This window comes from Vanacampus margaritifer, chromosome 12, assembly GCF_051991255.1.
Source record: "Vanacampus margaritifer isolate UIUO_Vmar chromosome 12, RoL_Vmar_1.0, whole genome shotgun sequence".
NCBI classification, from domain to species: domain Eukaryota; kingdom Metazoa; phylum Chordata; class Actinopteri; order Syngnathiformes; family Syngnathidae; genus Vanacampus; species Vanacampus margaritifer.
The window spans coordinates 1352759-1372369 of NC_135443.1; the positions used below are offsets into that span (position 1 = coordinate 1352759).

General features: G+C 41.9%; 1 protein-coding gene across 4 annotated transcripts in view; it reads right to left on the minus strand.

Moving 5' to 3' along the window:
* The window catches only part of itsn1 (intersectin 1 (SH3 domain protein)), a 32598-nt gene that overhangs the window by 3061 nt on the left and 9926 nt on the right, over positions 1–19611 (minus strand). The window contains exons 16-43 of one of the 4 annotated variants that reach the window (XM_077581301.1): positions 19466–19553; positions 19149–19288; positions 15794–15912; positions 15272–15552; positions 14464–14618; positions 14101–14115; positions 13158–13402; positions 12715–12976; positions 12331–12563; positions 10902–10981; positions 10649–10821; positions 10503–10548; positions 10293–10414; positions 9832–9955; positions 8941–9135; positions 4330–4451; positions 3759–3865; positions 3546–3647; positions 3374–3455; positions 3117–3215; positions 2947–3030; positions 2346–2429; positions 1968–2099; positions 1796–1876; positions 741–862; positions 581–663; positions 426–509; positions 271–335 (exon numbers count right to left, since the gene is read on the minus strand). In XM_077581301.1, coding sequence (XP_077437427.1) covers positions 271–335; positions 426–509; positions 581–663; positions 741–862; positions 1796–1876; positions 1968–2099; positions 2346–2429; positions 2947–3030; positions 3117–3215; positions 3374–3455; positions 3546–3647; positions 3759–3865; positions 4330–4451; positions 8941–9135; positions 9832–9955; positions 10293–10414; positions 10503–10548; positions 10649–10821; positions 10902–10981; positions 12331–12563; positions 12715–12976; positions 13158–13402; positions 14101–14115; positions 14464–14618; positions 15272–15552; positions 15794–15912; positions 19149–19288; positions 19466–19553 — 3525 coding nt within the window. Of the gene's footprint in view, positions 1–270; positions 336–425; positions 510–580; positions 664–740; positions 863–1795; positions 1877–1967; positions 2100–2345; positions 2430–2946; positions 3031–3116; positions 3216–3373; positions 3456–3545; positions 3648–3758; positions 3866–4329; positions 4452–4791; positions 7458–8940; positions 9136–9831; positions 9956–10292; positions 10415–10502; positions 10549–10648; positions 10822–10901; positions 10982–12330; positions 12564–12714; positions 12977–13157; positions 13403–14100; positions 14116–14463; positions 14622–15271; positions 15553–15793; positions 15913–19148; positions 19289–19465; positions 19554–19611 lie in introns of those variants that run through there. The other 3 variants (XM_077581300.1, XM_077581302.1, XM_077581303.1) reach the window with 3 other exon arrangements.

A 19611-nucleotide genomic window follows, 5' to 3' on the forward strand; every position in this document is an offset into this window, starting at 1 on the left:
AAAAAGATAACCAAAGTGGATAAATGGTTATTATTTCTTCCAGTAAATTAATTATCACCAATGGTTAAAACAAAACAAAAGTTTTTTTTTTTTAAAGTACATTGTTCAATTATCCGCATGGGTAAAACTAAAAAAATTAAAAAATAAATAGATGACAGCCAATCAATTATCCACGAGTTAAAAAAAAACAAAAAAAAAAACAAGACAAATGAAATGTTCCCATTAATCAAAAGCAACATTTGCCTTGGTGGAGGTAATAAGTCATCTTACCTGCAGAGTTTTGGTGATGTGGCATTGCGAGCCCATGGTGACCTCACAGTACGGATTGCTTTTACCTTCAAACACAAACAAACGTCAAGACGACATCCTGCCGTCCACACGCACGATCGTTCCAAAAACATTTTCGATTGCTATTTTTTTGTTACCATGCGAGCGACACGGCTTGAGTTCGATTCCCTCCACGATGTTGACCATCAACCTGCCGATGCCCGTCGCCCTCTGGGAACGCACTGAGGGAGCCGACCGACCGCACAACATAAGCAGCAAGCGCAAGCAAGTCACAATAAAACACAAGAAATACCCAGATAGGCCTTTTCTCTCTTCTTCTTCTCCGTTTCGATGAAGAGTTCGGACGCCGCCTTGATTTTCTGCACCCACGCCGTCCTGCGCGCACGCACGCACCACACGAGCACAATCACACTTGAGTTGCTCACCAAGAACAAGTTGAGCCTTTGTTTTACCGCTCGTTGATGCTCTCGGCCCTGAGGGTGTAGACTCTGTCGATGTGAGAGATGTGGAAGAGGGGCTCGTCTCCCGACGGGTCCGTCGGCAGTTTCACCAGAACCTCGTTCAGGAAGATGGGCTGCGCCAAACACACACCAACCAGCAGTCAACTCATCAGTACGGACGCTCTCTTTATCTTAAAGTGTTTGAGTATGTGGCGTGGAATTGGTACAAGTTAGGTTTACGCCGATGCCAAATGTACAATCTGGATCTGATCCGGATGAACCCTGGTTTGACGTTTTTGGGTTTCTACATAGACAATGGAGTCTAATAAGCTTGATGGGTTCAAAGTTGAGTGTCTTTGGTGATAAGGTCTCGTTTTTTTTTAAGAAACTTTTTTTTTTATTATGATATTTAATTAATTTTGGGAGGTATAATTTTATGTTAGAGGAAAAATATTAGAATTAAATCTGATATTTTTCAACCAAAAGTGTTGTTGTTTTTTTTAACAATAAAACTTTTTTTCAAGAATAAAAAAAAAATGTTCATAGACAAAAAAAAAAGTTATATTTTATCATTGGGAAAAAAGTCTTAATAATAAAGTCAGAAAAAAAAAATTCTCGAGAAAGAAGAGATTCAATTTTTTTTTTTTTAACAAGAATAAAGTCTCCGTTTTTATTGAAAAGAAAAACTTCGATGACATTTTGCGGGGTAAACATGTTTTCTTTTGGAATCAAATCAAGAGTTGTTCAGAAAAAAGTAAAATAGTTTTAGGATTACGTACATTTTCGATTTTCGGGGTGAACAGACAATTTTTTGGGGAGGAAAAAAGTGTTTAAGGCAATTTTCAAGGATTTTTGTTTCCAGGTTTAAGTCAATTTCAAGTCAAGTTAATTTCATTTTCTAACATAAAATCATCTTTTTTCCAGGGCAAAAAAAGGTACTTTTTAAAAAGAGGAAGTGGTAACTATTATACAGTGAAGTTTTTATTATTATTATTTTATTATCAGTATTTTCTGGAAAAATGACAAGATGCACACAAACAAACGTGTGTGTGCGCGTGCGTTCTCACCGTCTTGTACATACGGTACTGCAGGTGTGTTTTGGACGAGAAGACTTTGTCGGATCCAGACGAGCCCAGAGGCTTGGTGACCTGCGGCGCGGACAGGAAGCGGCGTTCAGACCTAGCGCGAGTATTTACTTGGTATACGTGTCGACGTGTCGACGGGGCGACGGCGCGTCACCTGCGTCAGCAGCAGGAAGTCGTTGAAGAGGAAGCCGTAGAGCTCCTTGCTGCTTTTGGCTTTGAAGAGTTTGCCGCTGTGGAGGAACTTGCGGGGGCCCAAACAGTTGGTCACCGAGTTGAACACCAGTTGCTGCAACATCGTCCACGAGCATTCAAACACAAATTCAGCATTCGGCATGGATTTGCAGCGCAGCACATCCACAACATGTTCACATTCACTTCGTGTAACGGATTGCATTCTTTTACAAAGGTCACTTGATTTTCAAGACTTTGCCACTACACGACTTTTACTGTCTGTGTGCATTCTGCTCTTGTGTACTTTGTTGGATGCCAAACCTTTTTGGCTTGATTTAATTTGGAAGGTAATGAAAAGTACCTCGGACAGGCCTTCACACTGAACGTGCGCTTGGATCCACTCCAGACGATCAGAGTTCTCTTTCTCCCTCACGCCCTCGTTCACCTACATGCCAAAAGATAAACAAATTTAAAAAAAATTAAAAGGAAAAAAAGATCAGAACTTTTTTTTTTGATTTTTTGTTTTGTTTTGAAAAATTGCCTTGATTCTAAAATAGTTATTTAGAGTCGTGTTTAAAAAATAGATTTGATCATGATTTGTATTTTTCCAAATAGTCAGATTTTCTTTAGAAAAAAAAAGTTTTCTGTGGAAAATATTTAAAAAAAAGTTATATTTTTTAATATATTTCCTTAGATTTTTTTTTTTAAGAATAATGGCGCTTTTGCCCCTAAAATAGTCTTATAGTCTTCATTAATAAAGTGAGATTTGATCACGAATATATATATTTTTTTTTTAAGTTAATTTACAAGTACTATCAGTTTCAATAGAAAGCTAAATCCCATCCAGGAGTCCAATGTTTTATATTTTAAAAGTCCCACTATGCATGTTTTTTTTTTTTTTTAAAGACAGCAGTAAAAAGCAGCTAAGCACTGAATATAAAAGTGAATCCATGAGAAATGACCTGCGAGCACAACTCCTCCGCCTTCTCCAGTGCAGCTTTCAGGTGATTGTGGTCTGGATGCGACTCGGGAGTGTTTTCCAAGATCTGTTTGTGAAAAGCGCAAGAATGGAGTGACACCAGTGTGCGAAAGTGTGTGTGTGTGTGTGTGTGTGCGTGCGCGCAAAGCGTACGTTCTTGATGATGAGCGGGTAGCGAGTGACCCTTTGCATGGGCTTGAGCAAGAAGCTGGAGAGCGGCATCCCCTTACAACGAGGGTCCATGGCTAACCGCTGACAGACACAAACAAAAATTGCTTGGATCGTCTTCATAGTGGAAAATCAATCATTCACAAATGACAAAAAAATGAAAAATAGCTATGTTTGCTGTCACTGGAAACACAAAAGTTAAACGTATCAATCACTGATGATTATTATTTTGCTGTTCTTACCTTGAGGAAGTCTTTGATTTCGAGGTTGTCGTCCGTTTTCTGCTGAATCAGCGTGGCTCCGTTCAGTTGACACGAGCAGAACCTGGACGAGCATCATCGAGGGTGAAAAAACATCACGTGACCTTTGACACTGAAAGCGCGTGCGTGCGTGCGTGCGTGCGTGCATGCTCACCTGATGTACGGCTGCATGTGCGGCAGCTGATTGGTCAGGATGTCGCCAATCATCTTGACGGGCATGCGATCACCTGACATCTTCTTCCTCACCCGCAGCGCCCTGCAGACGACATCCGGCGGTTATTACTTTTAAGGTCGTATTTTCTCAACGCACATCTTAAGATGATGATGAGGATGATGATGATGATGATGAAGGGCGTTATGATCTTACTTGAGCAGCTTGATGTTGCACATGATGAGCTCCTTCCAGTTGACGAAGATCATGGCCACTTCCTTCTCGCTCAGCAGCTCACAATCCAGCAGAGGCTTGTGGAAGATCTGAACAAGCACGCACACAATATTTTGGATGCGTCCATATATTATGACATTTTTTGAAGAATTGTTACTTGTTGTGAAGTTCATTGCATCTAGCGCTTGTGACTCAAGCTTAAGACAAAAATATTGGGTAAAAACAAACCAAAACTCTAAAGTCAGGTCACTAGTAAGTTGAGGTAACACTCTCTCTCTCTCTATATATATATATATTATTTTTTTAGTTATGTTAACAGCATAACTAAAACATTGTGTACCACAAACGATGTAACTTCTTTGTTGGTAGTCCAAGCGAACATAAAAGTTCTAATGCCCCCTGCTGGCTATCAACAAAATTTAAAAGCTATTTTTGACTCTAGTGATTACGTCCAAACCTTTGAGAGTCTATATAAAATCAACAGTACTAAAAAAAAATAAAATAATGTAAGGTTACATATGACATCCCCCCCACCCCCCCCCCCCCACCTCACCTCGGTGACGAGCTGCAGGTCGTTGACGTAATTCTCCTCTGTGACGATGAGCTCGTGGATGTATCCTTGACGTTTTCTCTCCATGGGACTCAGCATGTCCAGCAGGTGCAGGTCGGCGCACCCTGAAAACACAACAAGATGCACATCAGGCAACATTTGCTATGACCAGAAATGAAAAATAATAACGGGATACATACCTGAAAAAAAAAAAAAAAGAGGTTTATTCCAAAAATCAATCGGGTACATCGACATATCACAGCCCATGATGTAAATATAATCTAATTATTATTTTATTTATGAAGACTTTTTTTTTCCTGGGAAAATGCTGCCCCGCCCCGATAAAAAGGTTACAATTCTATTATTTTCAAGAAAAAAAGTACTTAAGATTAATCGATTTTTTTTTCCACAAGAAAAAAAAGTTTGCTATTGTGTGTGTGTGTGTGTGAGTAATGCGCACATGCGTGTGTCTCAGAGCGTTTAATCACCAGGATGCAGTCACATTCAGCACCTCGCACAAAGCAGGAGTAATTAGCGCCGCGCTTACATTCATTCTGCACAACGCATCTTCATTCTCGCCTTTTTAAAAAAAACAGTTGCTCATTCGCGTCGTGTTTTCACTGGTGCGCTGAGCGCAAGTAGTGCCGTGTGCTTGCATTTGGCTCATCAAAGTTCAGCCGGTAAGACGAGGAAAAGGCATTCAAATAGTTCATCTGAAGTCGCCAATCAGAGGGGCTCCCCTCCCCCGCCATGCGCGATGCCAGCGGGTTAAGAACAACTCCACTGCTTCTCGGGTATTTAAAAAAAAAAAAGAAAGAAAAAAAAGAAGTTAATAAATCATTTCATTCTATTTGTGAGGGTAAACATTAAAAATCACAATACTGTCATCTGGATACACAACATCAACAAAAATATGGCAACCATTATAGTGCTAGTCTGTTGCTATGGGAACAAAAATAAAGGGAAGGGGGGGTTTCTTGTTGTCATGTTAAATTTTTTTTTAATTTTCTTTCTGTGTTGTCTTAAATTTTGTCAAGTGTACGTTCACGTTATGGAAACACTTGCTGAATTTCCGTTAGCTTGTGATCTGTAAAGAACGCAAATTAAACATTATTCGCTTCTTGAGCTTAAAAAGTTTTGGTAAGATGACATTTTTCTTTGATCAAATGGAACGGTGCGATTAAAAGCATGTGGCTCAAATGTGAATCATGTTTGTAAAATCCAGAATAAAAGCTAACACGTGAAGCCATGCTCAAACATTTTCAAATCAACGGTTGTAGAGTGTGAAAGTTAGCGGCCATTTTGTGCTGCTGAGATAAAAGCTACTACCGTTTGTTTTTATGATGTGTCAACTAAATAGGCCCACATTTCACACTGCATAAGTCAAACTAAGTCAATTTAGACAAGATCATCATTATTTCAGCAAACTTATTTTTTGGGGTTTGATAGTGTGCCACGAGATTTTCCTTATTTCACTAAAATGTGTGCTTTGACGAAGCACTGCTCTACAGCACACACAACATAGAAAATAACAAGAGCGTCTTATGATGCCATACGAAATAAACTGTTGGTCTGGAATGATTCACTAGTACCGAGTATGGGAGTGCGTGCGTGCCGAACCGTCAACCGTGTGATCGTCATAGCAACAGACGAGCCCATCATAAAGACGTAAACAAAAACGACAGAACATGAAGTAAATACATCATTAAATTGTTAAAAACGACCGGGTAAAAACTATGTGGTAGGTGTGTGTTGTTAAAATCCCCAAACTCTGTACCATGTTGTTTGTGTGTGTGTGTGTGTGTGTGTGTGTGTGTGTGTGTGTGTGTGTGTGTGTGTGTATGTGCATGTGTGTGTGTGTGTGCTCCTTGCCTCCCCCTTCTTCGTCTCCTCTTGAGAGGGAACGAAGAGAGAGAAGAGGAGGAGTCTTTGGCTGTTACGTTACACATTGGAAAGCTTCCTCCAGCAGATAGTGGGTCTTTCTGTGAAGCTGTGAGGGGGGGGGTCGGGTTAGTCGGGGCGGGGGGGGGGGGGAGGCGGGAGACGTTTGACTGACAGTTGAAGGAAGCTGCTGAGGGTAGAAGTATAAAAAAAAAAAAAAGGAAAGTAGCAAAGCGTGGTACAAAGGAAGATTAGGACCACACTGAAAAAAAAAAAAAAGAGTCCTAAGTTGACTTCTTTCATGAAAAAAAAAGCCAAACATAAAAAAAAATAGCATGAGAGAATATATTTTTGGGGAAAAGGTTTTTTGAGAAATAAATTGTAAAAGTTTTAGGAGAATAAAGGCCCATTTTTAGATTTAAAAAAAATAAATGTTCTTTGTTTTTCTGGAAAATGATGATTTTATTATTATACGAGTCCTTGTGTGTGTGTGTGTGTGTGTGTGTATGTATGTATGTGTATGTGTATGTATATATATATATATAATAAATAAAATAAAATATATATTAATAAGTGTTTTTTTTTTTAATAGATTTTTTGGGGGGAAAAATATTACCTCAAAAATATTTGGGGATTTATTTTTCTCCAATTAAAAAAATAATAATAATTCAGGGGAAAAATGTACTTGTAAAAACAATTCTGAAAATGTTTTCCCCATTAAAACCTTTTCCCCAAAAAATTAGAAAAAATACAGCTTTCCTCTCAGGATTTTTTTTCCCAGTGTGGCTCTCCTACTTCCAGACAGGGATGAGCTGAGCTGCTTCTAAAATGACACAATCTCCCGTAAAGCCACAAAAACGACCCACTATCCACTTCGCCACCGCGCATGTGCGTACGTGCGTGCGAATACAGTCCCAGTCAAACATATCAACGAGTCCAATCATCCTCGTGTCTTCTCTCTTCCGAGCCTCGCCCCTCCTCTCGCTAGACACAAGATGGCGGCAAGGCGAGGCGAGGCGACGGGGCAAGCGAGTCGCGCGCACGCCGACAGACAGACGCTTAACATTATAGTCAGTCAGTCTGTCTGTCTGTCTCTCTGTGTGTGGCTTCTATTGGTGGTGGAGCTTCGCCATTTCCGGGTCATGTGACCGCTCGCTGCTGTCCCATTGGTTGAGTGGCCTAGTGGGCGTGGCCTAGTGGGTCTCTTTGAGGGCTTTGAGGAGAGGGGGGTTCTGGGGAATGATATGATCCTAGAGAGAGGACGACAACAACAACATCAACAAAAACAACAAAAACAAAAACAACAACAAATTGGGTGCCACTAGGTGGGTGGAGCGTGCAGCGACAGCAAACACGTAGAGCATCTAGAGCGGGGCCCCATTCAAGAGTACTGTAATATTTGTTGCAATCATTTTTTTCCCTATTTTTTTCTAATCCACATTCACATTATTGGTTGCTTGTTTCATTGTAAATAACAAAAATGAAAACTATTTAGCAATTTTACAGCTACATTTAAATGGTTTAGTGTAGGAAATAATTGGTGAATTAAATTTAAATGGATTTTGAATTACATTTTTTTAAAACGATATTTAAAATTTCATTTTACAATCAAAATCTGTTATTTTATATATTTTACATGCACATTGTTTTTTTTCAAAAATAAATACATTGTATTTATTTTTTTAGTAATTGTATAAAAAAATCAAATTTAATTATTTATGCTATACATATTTGTCATGAACTATTTTAGTAAAATTAATTTGAGGTATTTTACGTACACATTTAAAACGTTAAAAATATTTTTTAAATAATTGGTTAATTCGTAACAATAACATTTAAGAAATGAGAATGAATTATTGTATTGTTTAAATAAACAAATTAAGATATTTTAAATGCATTTATTTTATTAATTTATTTTTAATTATAAATAAGATTAAAAAAATGAGAATTAACTTTTTTTTTATTAAAATATAGTGGACCCCGCATATTAGCACTTCCCCGTTTATTTGTGCTTTTTATATTATAAGGAGCGTCAACTATTCACAAATTTTAAATATTTGTGTCCCTACCCGCCATGAACGACAGGGGTCCGGCTGTATACATGTTATATATCTGCTGGGAAAAAAAATCAAATATGGCCCACTGCTGGCCTAAACATCTGATAATGATTTGATGATGGCAATTACTTTTATTTCCATAACTATGGCTTGGCTACTATTACTATTTATGCAATGTGTGTTTGTATTAGTCAAAAGGCACGCATGTAATAAATGATACATGTGCATGTGAAGGCCACGTGCTCACTCTAGAATCTCTACATCTATGATGGATCATGCTGGGGAGCGGGTTGTGAAAGTGTCGGGGATTGGACACATGCGGGAAGAAAGGAGACATCTAAAGCTAACAAATAGAAACACACACACATAAAAAAAGCAGCATATGAACACACACACAAACACCAACCAGAGGTGGTGTGTGACTGAACCGGGGATGTTATCAAAGAGGCCCAAAGGACGATGAGGTCACGTGGTGAGAGAGAGGGACAGTGTCTCCACACCACAATCTGGGGTGTGTGTGTGTGTGTGTGTGTGTGTGTGTATGTGAGAGAGAGCGAGAGAGAGAAAGAGAGTGTGTGAGTGTTCGTGCGTGCGTGCGTGCGTTAGACGACACACGTCGAGGGCGTTCCAAGTCGTTCTGTTTTTTGTGTGTGTGTGTGTGTGCATGTTTACTCACACTGCGTGCTCGGGTCCGTGTCAGTGGTGAGCTTGACGTAGTTGCTGGGAAAGAGACCCTCGCGACCGTTCAGCTCGCCTTTCCACCAATCGCAGTCGTCCTTGTTGAGCACGGTGATCACCTGACCCTTCAGGAAGGCCAGCTCGTCGTCATTCTGCGCCACGTAGTCGTACATGCCGATCACCTGGCACACGGCTTACGAAAACACCGCAAGTGAGAGGAAGTCACATGTCATAAGGAAGTCGCAAATATTTTTGAAAAAAAAAAGTGAGAATTCTACTGAGATAAAACTGTACTTTGCATTATTAAACAATAATGTGATTGTGAGGTCTAAGTATTATTTTTGTACACTGTTGCCATCCTTAAGTTCCACGGTAGTATCTGTGACTTTGAGTGTGTACAGCTTTAAAAGGCGGGGCCTGGCCTTGTGAGTGACGGGGAAGAGATTTTGCTAAGACCTTTTTTTTTTTTTTTTTCAATTGAATAAGCGGTAGAAAATGGAAGGATGGATGAATTATTCCAGCTACTAGAGTACCGTTGCAGCCAACATTTTTAATTTACTCGTTGCCAAGCAAGTTCCAAGTTACTTATTCTTCTTAAAAATTGTCAGTATTCTCTGTCTTCCAGTATTGCTTGATGAGCTGCATTATTGGTCGTTGATAAGCAAGCTGCCCTGGTTACCAGAAAAAAAAAGTCATATAATAGAGACATTGTATAACATTACAACACTACCCCTACTTTTGCACACCTTTAGTATTTGTATTTGCTTCGCCGTACTACACATTTACATTGTTTTTTAGTGCTTCCAAAATCAGTCACTGTATTATGACTCTGAATAAAATGCATCTTTTTGTCAAACTGCATGGAAAATGTGTGTGCGTGGGTGTGTACCAGTGTTGGCAGGGACCAGTTTTGGTGGCGTGGGCTCGGTCGGCGTGGTTTTGCTGGTGCTGGGGCTCAGCAGCTTGACGTAGTTGGCCGGAAACCATCCAATCTGCCGCTTTTTCCCTCGGGCCTGGACCAATCAGAGTGCCGGAATGTCAGGCACCCAATCAAACAGCTTCATGTGTCTCGTCAATGTCTTACACATTTCGTGCAACATAACTCGAAAGGGGCGTAACGGCATGGCGCCTTACTGCTGTTCATTCGTAAAAATCACACTGAAGCTCATGTGACAAACAAACTGTGAAAATAATCTTACCTGTTGATCTTCCCTGTATGGTAAACGAGAACTTAAGACTTACTTGTAGACTATCACTTTTGATTACACCACACCTAGTACGCAACTAGTCCTCTGAATTTTGGCCTGTTTGACTCCCGCTTCTCTTGTTCTCCATGTGTAGTTGTTGTACCTGAAGCTCGCCCTCCCACCAGCCGCCCGGGTTCTTTTTCCTGATGAGGATCAGCTGGCCCGGCGCTAATGTCAGCTGCTCCGCTCCCGTGGCGCAGTAGGGGGCGATCACTTGGGCGATCTCTGATGAAGACACGTGAGAAAAAGCAGAAGGGTCCTTCAGCGCTCATTTTTGATCAACAGCGTCACGTGTTGATGATTAAATGATCACCTGGTTTCTTTCCAAGGCTTCCCGTCTTTCCTGCTGGTCCTAAAGACTGGCGACAGAAGAATATCTTTGGGTAATAAGCCACATGCTGCTTCACCAAGACATGATCGTCTCATGCTGTGTAGCAGCCTGTTCCTGGTAAATCTCACCTCCGACGAGGCGTCTCGCGGTTTGACGTAGTTGGAGGGGAAGACCCCGGTCTTGCCCGCCACCGTCCCCGTCCACCAGTCGCCCTCCTTTCTGCTCACCATGACGAGGTCTCCTTGCTGGAAACTCAGGTCGCCCTGTTCGCTGCTCTCGTACGTGTACATGGCCACGTACTCTGTGCAAATACGTGCAACAAAAGGACACGTGAGTGGCACACAATTAGAATGTGGGGGAATGGTTTTGTGTGTGGGTTACCTTCTCCTGACTCGGATGGTTTGCATGGAGTGGGTGAGGGGCGTTTGCCATTGGGGGGGCTTTCTGGTACCACACATTCACTTGAGGGGAAAGAAGGAGAAAGAACCTTAAATAGTTTTAACAGGGATGTGATTTGACCAAAGTGAAATTATCTGAAAATTTAGCCGGGGGTCTGGGGGCCGCCGGCCCCCCGGAGCTCATGGGTTTTCCGTGTTTTTAAGTACTTTCAATGCACTCACATGACAAAGAAATAGACAAAACAACAGCATCAATTTTCAATGTATATTGAACTATCCCATATAAAATGGCAGTTTTAGTCAACTCAAAATCAGTCACATTCAAAAACATTAGACTGGCTTTGCTTTTAAAAACTATCACTGAGAATATCATCATATCTAACTAATGTGATTCCTAAGTTAACACATAAATAATGTTGAAGAGTTCAAATTTCATGAACAAATAATTGTATCATGACCAATTGAAAAGTAACTCATATTAGAGCATACCACAAATGTCTTTGTTATAGCAGAAGATGTTATCTGTCGGAGTCATGTGCATACACAATGAACTACTAAAAAAAAATAAAAAAAAAAAACCTGAAATTTTAAATTTTTATTTTTGGAGATAAAAAAAAAGCGAATTCCGCGAATTAGCGGAAAAATCACATCCCTGTTTTAAGTGACTTTTTAATTGTTTCTATTTGATTTATTTATATGAATAGGTGGTCTCTAAAGTGGACTTAGACCAATTACGTGTGAAATGAAACAACCTTTTGCTGTCTATTTCCCCAAATGTGTCTGAGCAAGCACTTCTCAGTGTTGCCTACTTGAGATGTCACAATGTGAGCAAAAAAGCCCCGCCCCCAGGCTACTTTGAAGCAACGGCCAGACTGAAAGCAGAGCTGCACTGAGTTTTGTTGAATGGCCAAATGAAGCCAGAATCTCACTGAGTGGCGCAGGCTTGCGAGGGTGTGCGCATTTAGCGAGTGCTTGTATCCCGTCAAGTTCCGTTCACGACTGCAAAATGTTGCAAACGCGTTTGGCACACACTCGCAAACCATTTTTGTGCTCCCAAAACAACTTCTTAATCATCAAATTTTGAACATGTTTAAAATTTCTTTGTGATCATAAAGGGGGGGGGGCAGTAGTGAGAGCAGGGTTAATTTAAACATCACCAAAAATAGGGTGCAGTGATTCTTGATCTTTGGTGTATTTTGACAAAAGCATACAATGTGGCTGGGTGGAAGCACAATGGAATAGTGGTTAGCGTGTCTGCCATGTGTTCATTTTGAGGTTCATATCTCAGATGCTGTGTGCAACCTTAATGAGAATAAGCCCTAAAAACTAAGAATAGATGGATGCCACCTTTCAATTGTTCCACTTGAAGATAGCAGAGTAAATACAGTAGAAGTAGAAGAGAAGAAGTGTACCTTGTGTTTTTGCCACGTGTTGAGGAAACGAGCGGGGCCGCGATTGGGGCCGCCATGGGAGCCGCCATGGGAGCCGCCATGGGAGCCGCCATGGGAGCCGCCACTGGGAGCGCAAGTGGGGGTGTCATGCTGGCAGAGATGAGTTTAACGTAGCTTTTGGGGAACCATCCTCTCTGTCCGGTCTGGAGCTCTCCCAGCCACCACATGTCCTGCTGCTCCAGCACCGTTATAACCTACGACACAATGATGTGCCATTTAATATTAGAAGAAAACTGCAATACAATGAGGGAATGCAATTTCTGCAGAGATCGCGGGTAAATGCTGAGTGTGGTCACAGAATAAATTCAACTTGTCACGTGATAAGAAAAAAGTGGAGATGATGACCTCGTTCTTGTTGAAGTTGAGGTGGTTGTCCTTCTTGGCTCTCCAGGGGTACAAGGCCTGAGCCTGCAGGCCTTCCACTTTCTCCCCCTGGCCGAGCACAGGAGAGGGCGAGGAGCCCGTGGTCATGGTGGCAGGCGTGAAGGCCGAACGCTGCCGCAGCTGAGCCGACGGCACGCTGAGGGACGGATTCTGAGCGGCGGAGGAGGTGGGCCACGCGTCCCACCCCTCGCTGTCCATCTGGCTGCTCGTGTTTGACGGCCAGCTGCAAATAGTCACAAGATCCATCAAAATTGCCATAAAATGCCATCTGTGGCGTGCACCGGTACAAAGGGCCGCACCCACTAAGTAAAAATAAAACTAAGCCGAATATTCCTGTGGCCTTTTTGTACTAACTGTACGGTAATACAGGCAGGTGGAAGCAAAATGTAAACTGCAATACTCACGTGGTGTTGAAGTCGGCCCAGTTACTGTTGGCGGACGACGTGGATGAGGAACTCTGTGCGGGCGCGGGTGGCGGCGTGCTGACGGGCTGCTGTGCCGAAGTCGGCGTGGCGCAGACGGCCGCCCGCAGGCTGACGGGCGCTTCGCTGTCCGGTATCCGCTCTGCGTAATTGGCCGGAAACCACCCGGTTCGGCCCCTGAGCTCTCCACCCAGCCAACCGGGCTCACCTGTCTGAGACTCGTCCACCTATTGGGACACAAAAGACAGTCAGGGGTGCGCGACATCCAAAAGATGTGATAATGTACCAGCCTGGACACGTTGGATTGATGTTACCTTTTAAAAGGTGTAATATGTAGAAAATGAAGAGAATGTAAAAGTTGAAATTGGTATTCCAATACAGAATAGTGAGTCACTTTGCGTGCACGGCATACTTATGCCCTTAACAAAATAAAATGCATAAATATGATCACGTACATGAATATATGCAAAAGCACATGCTTCAGAATGAAATTTTGTCAGGGATGAGGAATGGTATGAGTATAAATACTTACATCTATACTGTACTGTCAATATTTAAATTCCTGCGGTACATCATTCCACTTCACCTTGAAAAATGAATCCCATAATCGGAGCTTTTGCATATTTATGTTATAACGTGCTAAGCACTTCTGGTTAGATGTAATCGGCATTTTACTACCGTGCGATGACGCTACTAAATAATGAAATCTCAAAATTGAATGGGATATAGGTTTTTTTTTTTGTAATACAGATAACACAATAAAAAAGATCATCTTATGGTCTATTTTTTATCTATATTTTTTAAACAGCACATTTAAATCTGTACAGGATCAATCAGGGTGTTATGAAGCATTCAAATGTTGGGTGGATGAACGTGAGTAAAGATGAGCTGACAAAAGGTCCGCAACGCTGGGCCGTGCACTTACCCATTCCCCTTTCACCTTCAGTTTGCACAGCAGAGAAGAGAGCAAAAGGTTACGCACACAAACGCACCTGACAATTGACCATATTTACACCTGCCCACACTCCAATCAATATTTATTTGACATGATGACATCACAGTCTAGTCAAAGTTGGGAGGTAGGACTGAAAACAGTATGATTATTTCACATAATGACGATTGTGACCAAAATCATCACGTCATTTTGTAGTATGACAATATAACTAAAAGAAACGTGTTTTTTTTTTAAACCATCCCTTTACACTATTAACCATGCCCAATTTTATCACGGTTTATTGCTACACCATTTCATCCCTGGGAGGTGCTGAGTTGTGTGCATGCCTCGTACCATGATGACATCGCCGGGGGTGATGCTGATCTCGTCGTGGCTTCGTGCGTCAAACGGGTAGAGCGCTCTGTAGTAGACCACCTTCACCGCCTGCTGCTGCTCGAAGCCGCTGCTTGCTGCCTTCTGCTCAAACAGGCTCGCCACTGGAGCCTTTTCTGCTGTTCAAATCAAAAAAGCGAAACTACATAAGTCAAATAATATGTGCAAGTCATACGTCAGTCTCAAGTCAAGGATCTGTAGCAGAAATCAAGCACTTAAATATCAAGCAAGTCGCAACTTGGGTTAAGCAAGTCATAAGTCAAGTTCTACAGTCAAATGAAGGTTCCTGAATACCAAGTCAGAGTCAAGTGCAGTCTTCTCTTTTAGCCAGGCAATTTCCAAGTCTTAAAATTGCCGACTAAACTAGTGGTGCTTTGATGTGAAGGATTAATTTATTCTGTGAGCACGTTCAGAATTCCAAACACTTTTTCCCCACTGAAAAAAAAATATTGATAATAATTTTTATTGACTGATTTTTTTCCCTTAAATATCTTAATATTTTTTTTCAATTTCTGCTGGTTCAATTTCTGTTTGTTTTTTTTGTTACGGGGAACCAACATTGTTGGAAGTTTGTCCACATTTCTTTTTAAATTTTTTGGGGGGTAATATTTTTTCTCTCTCAAATGAATTCAAAAAATTTGTCAATTATAAGCTGATTTGCGCTATTTACTGGCCTCATATGTCGAAACACTTTAAAGCCGAGGCATAACTGTCTTTGACTAGAATTCCTTTACCAAATTATAACTATGTATAGGAGCTTTTTACTGACCTGTCGAAGCCCAGGGATCGTTGGGCTGGCTGAAGAGCTTATTGAGTTTCTCCTGCATGTCCTTCTTGCCCTGGGATTCGTCGTCCTTCTCCTCCACGGATCCGGCAGTCTTGCGACCATCCGCATCCGCATCCTCCTCCAGGCCTCGTCGCTTCCTCTCCTCTTCCTCCTGGGTCACTCGGTTGAGCCAGGCGTGCGGGGCGGAGGCGGGGCTCGGCGCCTTCAGGGCAGAGCTTCCTGCGTCATCGTTCCTCCAAGCCAAAGTTTTGTCTGAGGACAACCTGAAGCACAAAGTCACAATCAGGTCAGGTAACCATAATGTAAAAGTGACTTTTTAATAGCTTATTACACAAAAACAGTAATCCTCTCCATAGTTGCAGCTAACTATTCACAAACTCTAATATTTTCTTTTTTTTTTCCTCTGTGGAACAGATCCTCATGCACCACAAACCCAGATCAAATGAACTCCTTTAAAATACTCAAGTCCCTTTTTGGCACTCCTTCGGTGTATTTGAATCCTACCTGTTTTCCTGCAACTCAGCAGACTTCCTGTCAATCGGCGTGTGCATCATCGAGTGTGCGTCTCCTTCCAGCTCCTTCTGCTTCTGCCTCTGCTGCCGGCTGTGGATCTCCCTCAGTTCCTGTGAGGCGACACGGGAGATACAGGAACCCAGAGTGGTAAGGGGGGAGTGGGATCGGATTGGCTGGTTGCTACGGGTTACCACTGACAACAAAAACAGCAGCAGCAACAACGGCGGTAGCGGCAACAACAATATGTATTAGTTCGGGGAACAATGTGCAGTTATGACAACCAACTGTGCCATTAGAAATCTCATCGGTCATTCAAGCAGACTAAACTTGACTAGAATGCGGAGGGAACGACTTAAGATCACCCCACAACAGGTGTGAAGTGAAGAACACAATGTGCCATGCACGCATTCTGAAAACAGTGGAGTGGACGCCCGTGTATTTGCGATTCGGCCTTCTGCAACTGCAAGTTAACTTTTGTTTTTTTGTTTTAACCTGACATCCAACCAGTTATACGCTTAGCCAAACGTCCACGCTGGAGATCAGAAGGCTGTTTTGGGAGTAGACACACTTGCTGCTTTGGCTCAGGATGGTTTCGCCAAACGACGACTTAACACGGCATCAAAACCAGTGGCAACTGTAACAACAGCTCAGCAGAACATGGCAAAATCTATTTACAGCTAACATTACTTCAATTGTCATTGGGCATTTTTAAGGGTACAGCAATGTTTATAATCCCTTTTAAGGCAGCGTCGCGGAGATGTTCTATTTATGCTGAGCCTCGACCCTTTTCCCTCGCAAACAGCGGATGTCCACTGTACACATGACAAGCACACACCGAAGCACATTCAAACGTCCCCTGCTCTGACTCTACACTGACACGTAGTATTGATAACGTCTTCAAGTTGAATCAGCAAACACCTCAGGACTGCTAGCATCACAAATGATATTAGAGGACACGGAGATGTGAATGGGCAAAGAAGCAGAAGAGGAAATGTGAAGCAAAGAGGTGTGTAAGGGATTAAAAATGGAAATGTTGGCATGGGTGGAAGTTACACTAAAATTAAGTGCAGTACTAGTACAAATGACAACTTTCTTGACTTTGAAACCACGTGTTTGCCCTGGACGAGCGCATGTCGTCACCTGGTACGGTACCAGCACACAACCAACAAACACACAGCACACCAGGGTCAGTGCATGCATGTCAAGCCTCAGCAAAGACAACAAAACCAAAGCAACCTGGGTCGGTAATGTTCCCCACATTATCTTACAACCAGTGTGGACCAAACATTCGGAGAAAAAAATGCAGTGCTTTGTAGGCTACTGTATATAAACAAGTAAAAGGGACATATTATGGCAAATTTATCATTTATAATTAATCCATCAAGTAAATCTTGCAGTACAGTAAATCCTGTACAAATGTATCAAATCTAATTTGCATGACTTGGCAGCAAGGCTCCAGCCCTGGTTGTCATGGTGACAACCGGCGGTCTTGACATTGGTTAGGCAGTAGAGCGGGTGGGTTTACTCATGGAACAAGACAGCCCATTTAAAACGGGCTTCCCGTCACAGACACCTGGGAACTTTTTTCAAATGTGGGGGGGGGGGAATCATAATATGTCTCCCTTTTTAAAAAAAAAATGCTCACACTGCAAATGTTTATGATCCTGACTAGTTCTTGTCTACGACTTTAAAAGTGTAGTATCTTTTTCAAAACAATGTTTTATGCTCTGGCAAGGTCTTTTTAACTATTTGATATGTTGTTATTTTTTAATTGTCATCAATCAGGCCGCATCTCAGTCGCAGTACCACCCCAGTCCAGCAGCGGCAGTGTGCTCTACCTGTCTCCCTCTCTGCTCGCCGTCAAGCTGTCGTCGCAGGGCTTCTATCCTGGCACAGTGGCTGGCATAGAACTCACACAGAGACTGGCATGGGCAATGGAGCAAAAAAAGGGGGACAGTGTGGAAGGGGGAAATAAATAAAGGAGTAGAAAACAGAAGGAAAGATTCATTGTGCAAATCTCACAAAGGTTTGACAAGAGGGCGGGGAGAGAGCAGGCAGCGGACGAGGTGGAAAAGGATTATGAGGCCAGAGAAGAGCAATGTAGCAATGTGGTGAGTTTGATGGGGAGTTAAAAAGAAGACGGAGGAAAGCCAGATCAAATGTCATTCTCTTTACTTCACGGCAGCATGACGTGAAGGTCTAAAAGCAACATCTATCCACGTCTACATTTGATTAGCCATTCCAAAAAACAAAACAAAAATGACTCCGTTTTCTGTGATGCTTTTTCTCCCTTCGAGCCCACATCTCTCTAAATTGATTAGAACATTTGAAAATAGACAAATGCACCAAAGACTCCATCTTCCTCGCTCAGCTAATGAAATTAACACGCCTGAATTCTTCAGCAACAAGTATTAATATGCTACTCACCAGCGCACGCACATGAAAATAGAGAATCATGAATGACAAATCAATGACGAGACTTGCTGCGTAATAGTGAGTTAAATAAGCAAGGTAAATATAGGCAACCACCACACAAAGCAAAACGGACGTCAACATATTTGCACAATTATAGCATATTAGAGGTGTTTTTAAAGCTTCAATGAGTGCATTTGGCTGAAACATGCAAAAATATGTCATTAGTTCTTTTATTTCCTCACACATGCTACTCAAAAACATTTAGCATACAACATTGGGAGTCGGGCTGTGTTAAAACTGGTGCGATAAGGAAGGCTTGCTCTACATCACGAGCCAAACAATGGACCTCTTTGAATTCAGTTTTTTTTTTTTTTTTGCTTAGGAACTTTACTTTCCTATCGGGCAAGATGACCCGGAAGGTTTTGTAAGAAAGGTTGTTGAATTATAAAAATGCTTAGGAAAGGTGCCTCAATGCAATCTTTCTCTTGACCAAACCTTATGAAAGGAAAGGAAATATTTGTTACCCATAATCCTTCGTGGCAGCAAAATTCTAAACAACTGGCCACTGACCAAGTTTACCGACTTGACGCAAAGATGCTAGACTTGCATCAGTCAAAACGACGATGCGGGTTAGGTATAGTGGAGTCAAATTAAAGTGAAGCAGTGCTGTTGTCTCGCATGTTTGAAAGGAAGCACCTTTTCATTTGGCCTTGAGGAAAAGTGAGGTTTGACCTTCCAAAAAGGCCCAATGTGTTGAGATGTTTTGCTGCAGATTTTTCTAAACGGGTAAAAAACGACAGATAACGTACGTAGTGTACATTGCGTCATGTATTTGTTTCAATAGAGACAGACAGACACCGTTGACGCGCACAGACATACAGATAGAGCAGCAGATAAATGCCAATAGAGAGTTGTTCAATCCTTTGCCTACCTTCAGCTGAGTGTTGAAAGCATCAATCTCGAGCAGCTTGGCCCTGGTTTCCCTCTCCACTGTGTCGAGCTGCTCTTTAAGCTGCTGCCTGCTGGACTCCTTCTGGTCCACGGCCTTCTGCAGTGATGAAAGACTGTCGCCTGCACACAGAAAAAAGTAAGTCTCCAGAAGAAAAATAAATAAATAAATTTTTTTTTTTTTCCAAAAAGTAAGTGGAAGGAGGCCAGATATTCACCTGCTACGCTAATAAAATGCTAAGGCTACGCACAAAAATTTTGCATATAGTGCTACGATATGTTGTTTATTAAAGGACTCACGGTGCAGGCTGTTCTGTTGAACCTGTTTCAGTTGGTCGTTGAGACTCTGCTTGTCAGGAATGAGACTCCCGAGCCAATGCTGAGAGTCCTGCAGTGGCATCAACAAGTGTTAAGATGACGCATGTAATGAAGACAAAAAGCGGCGA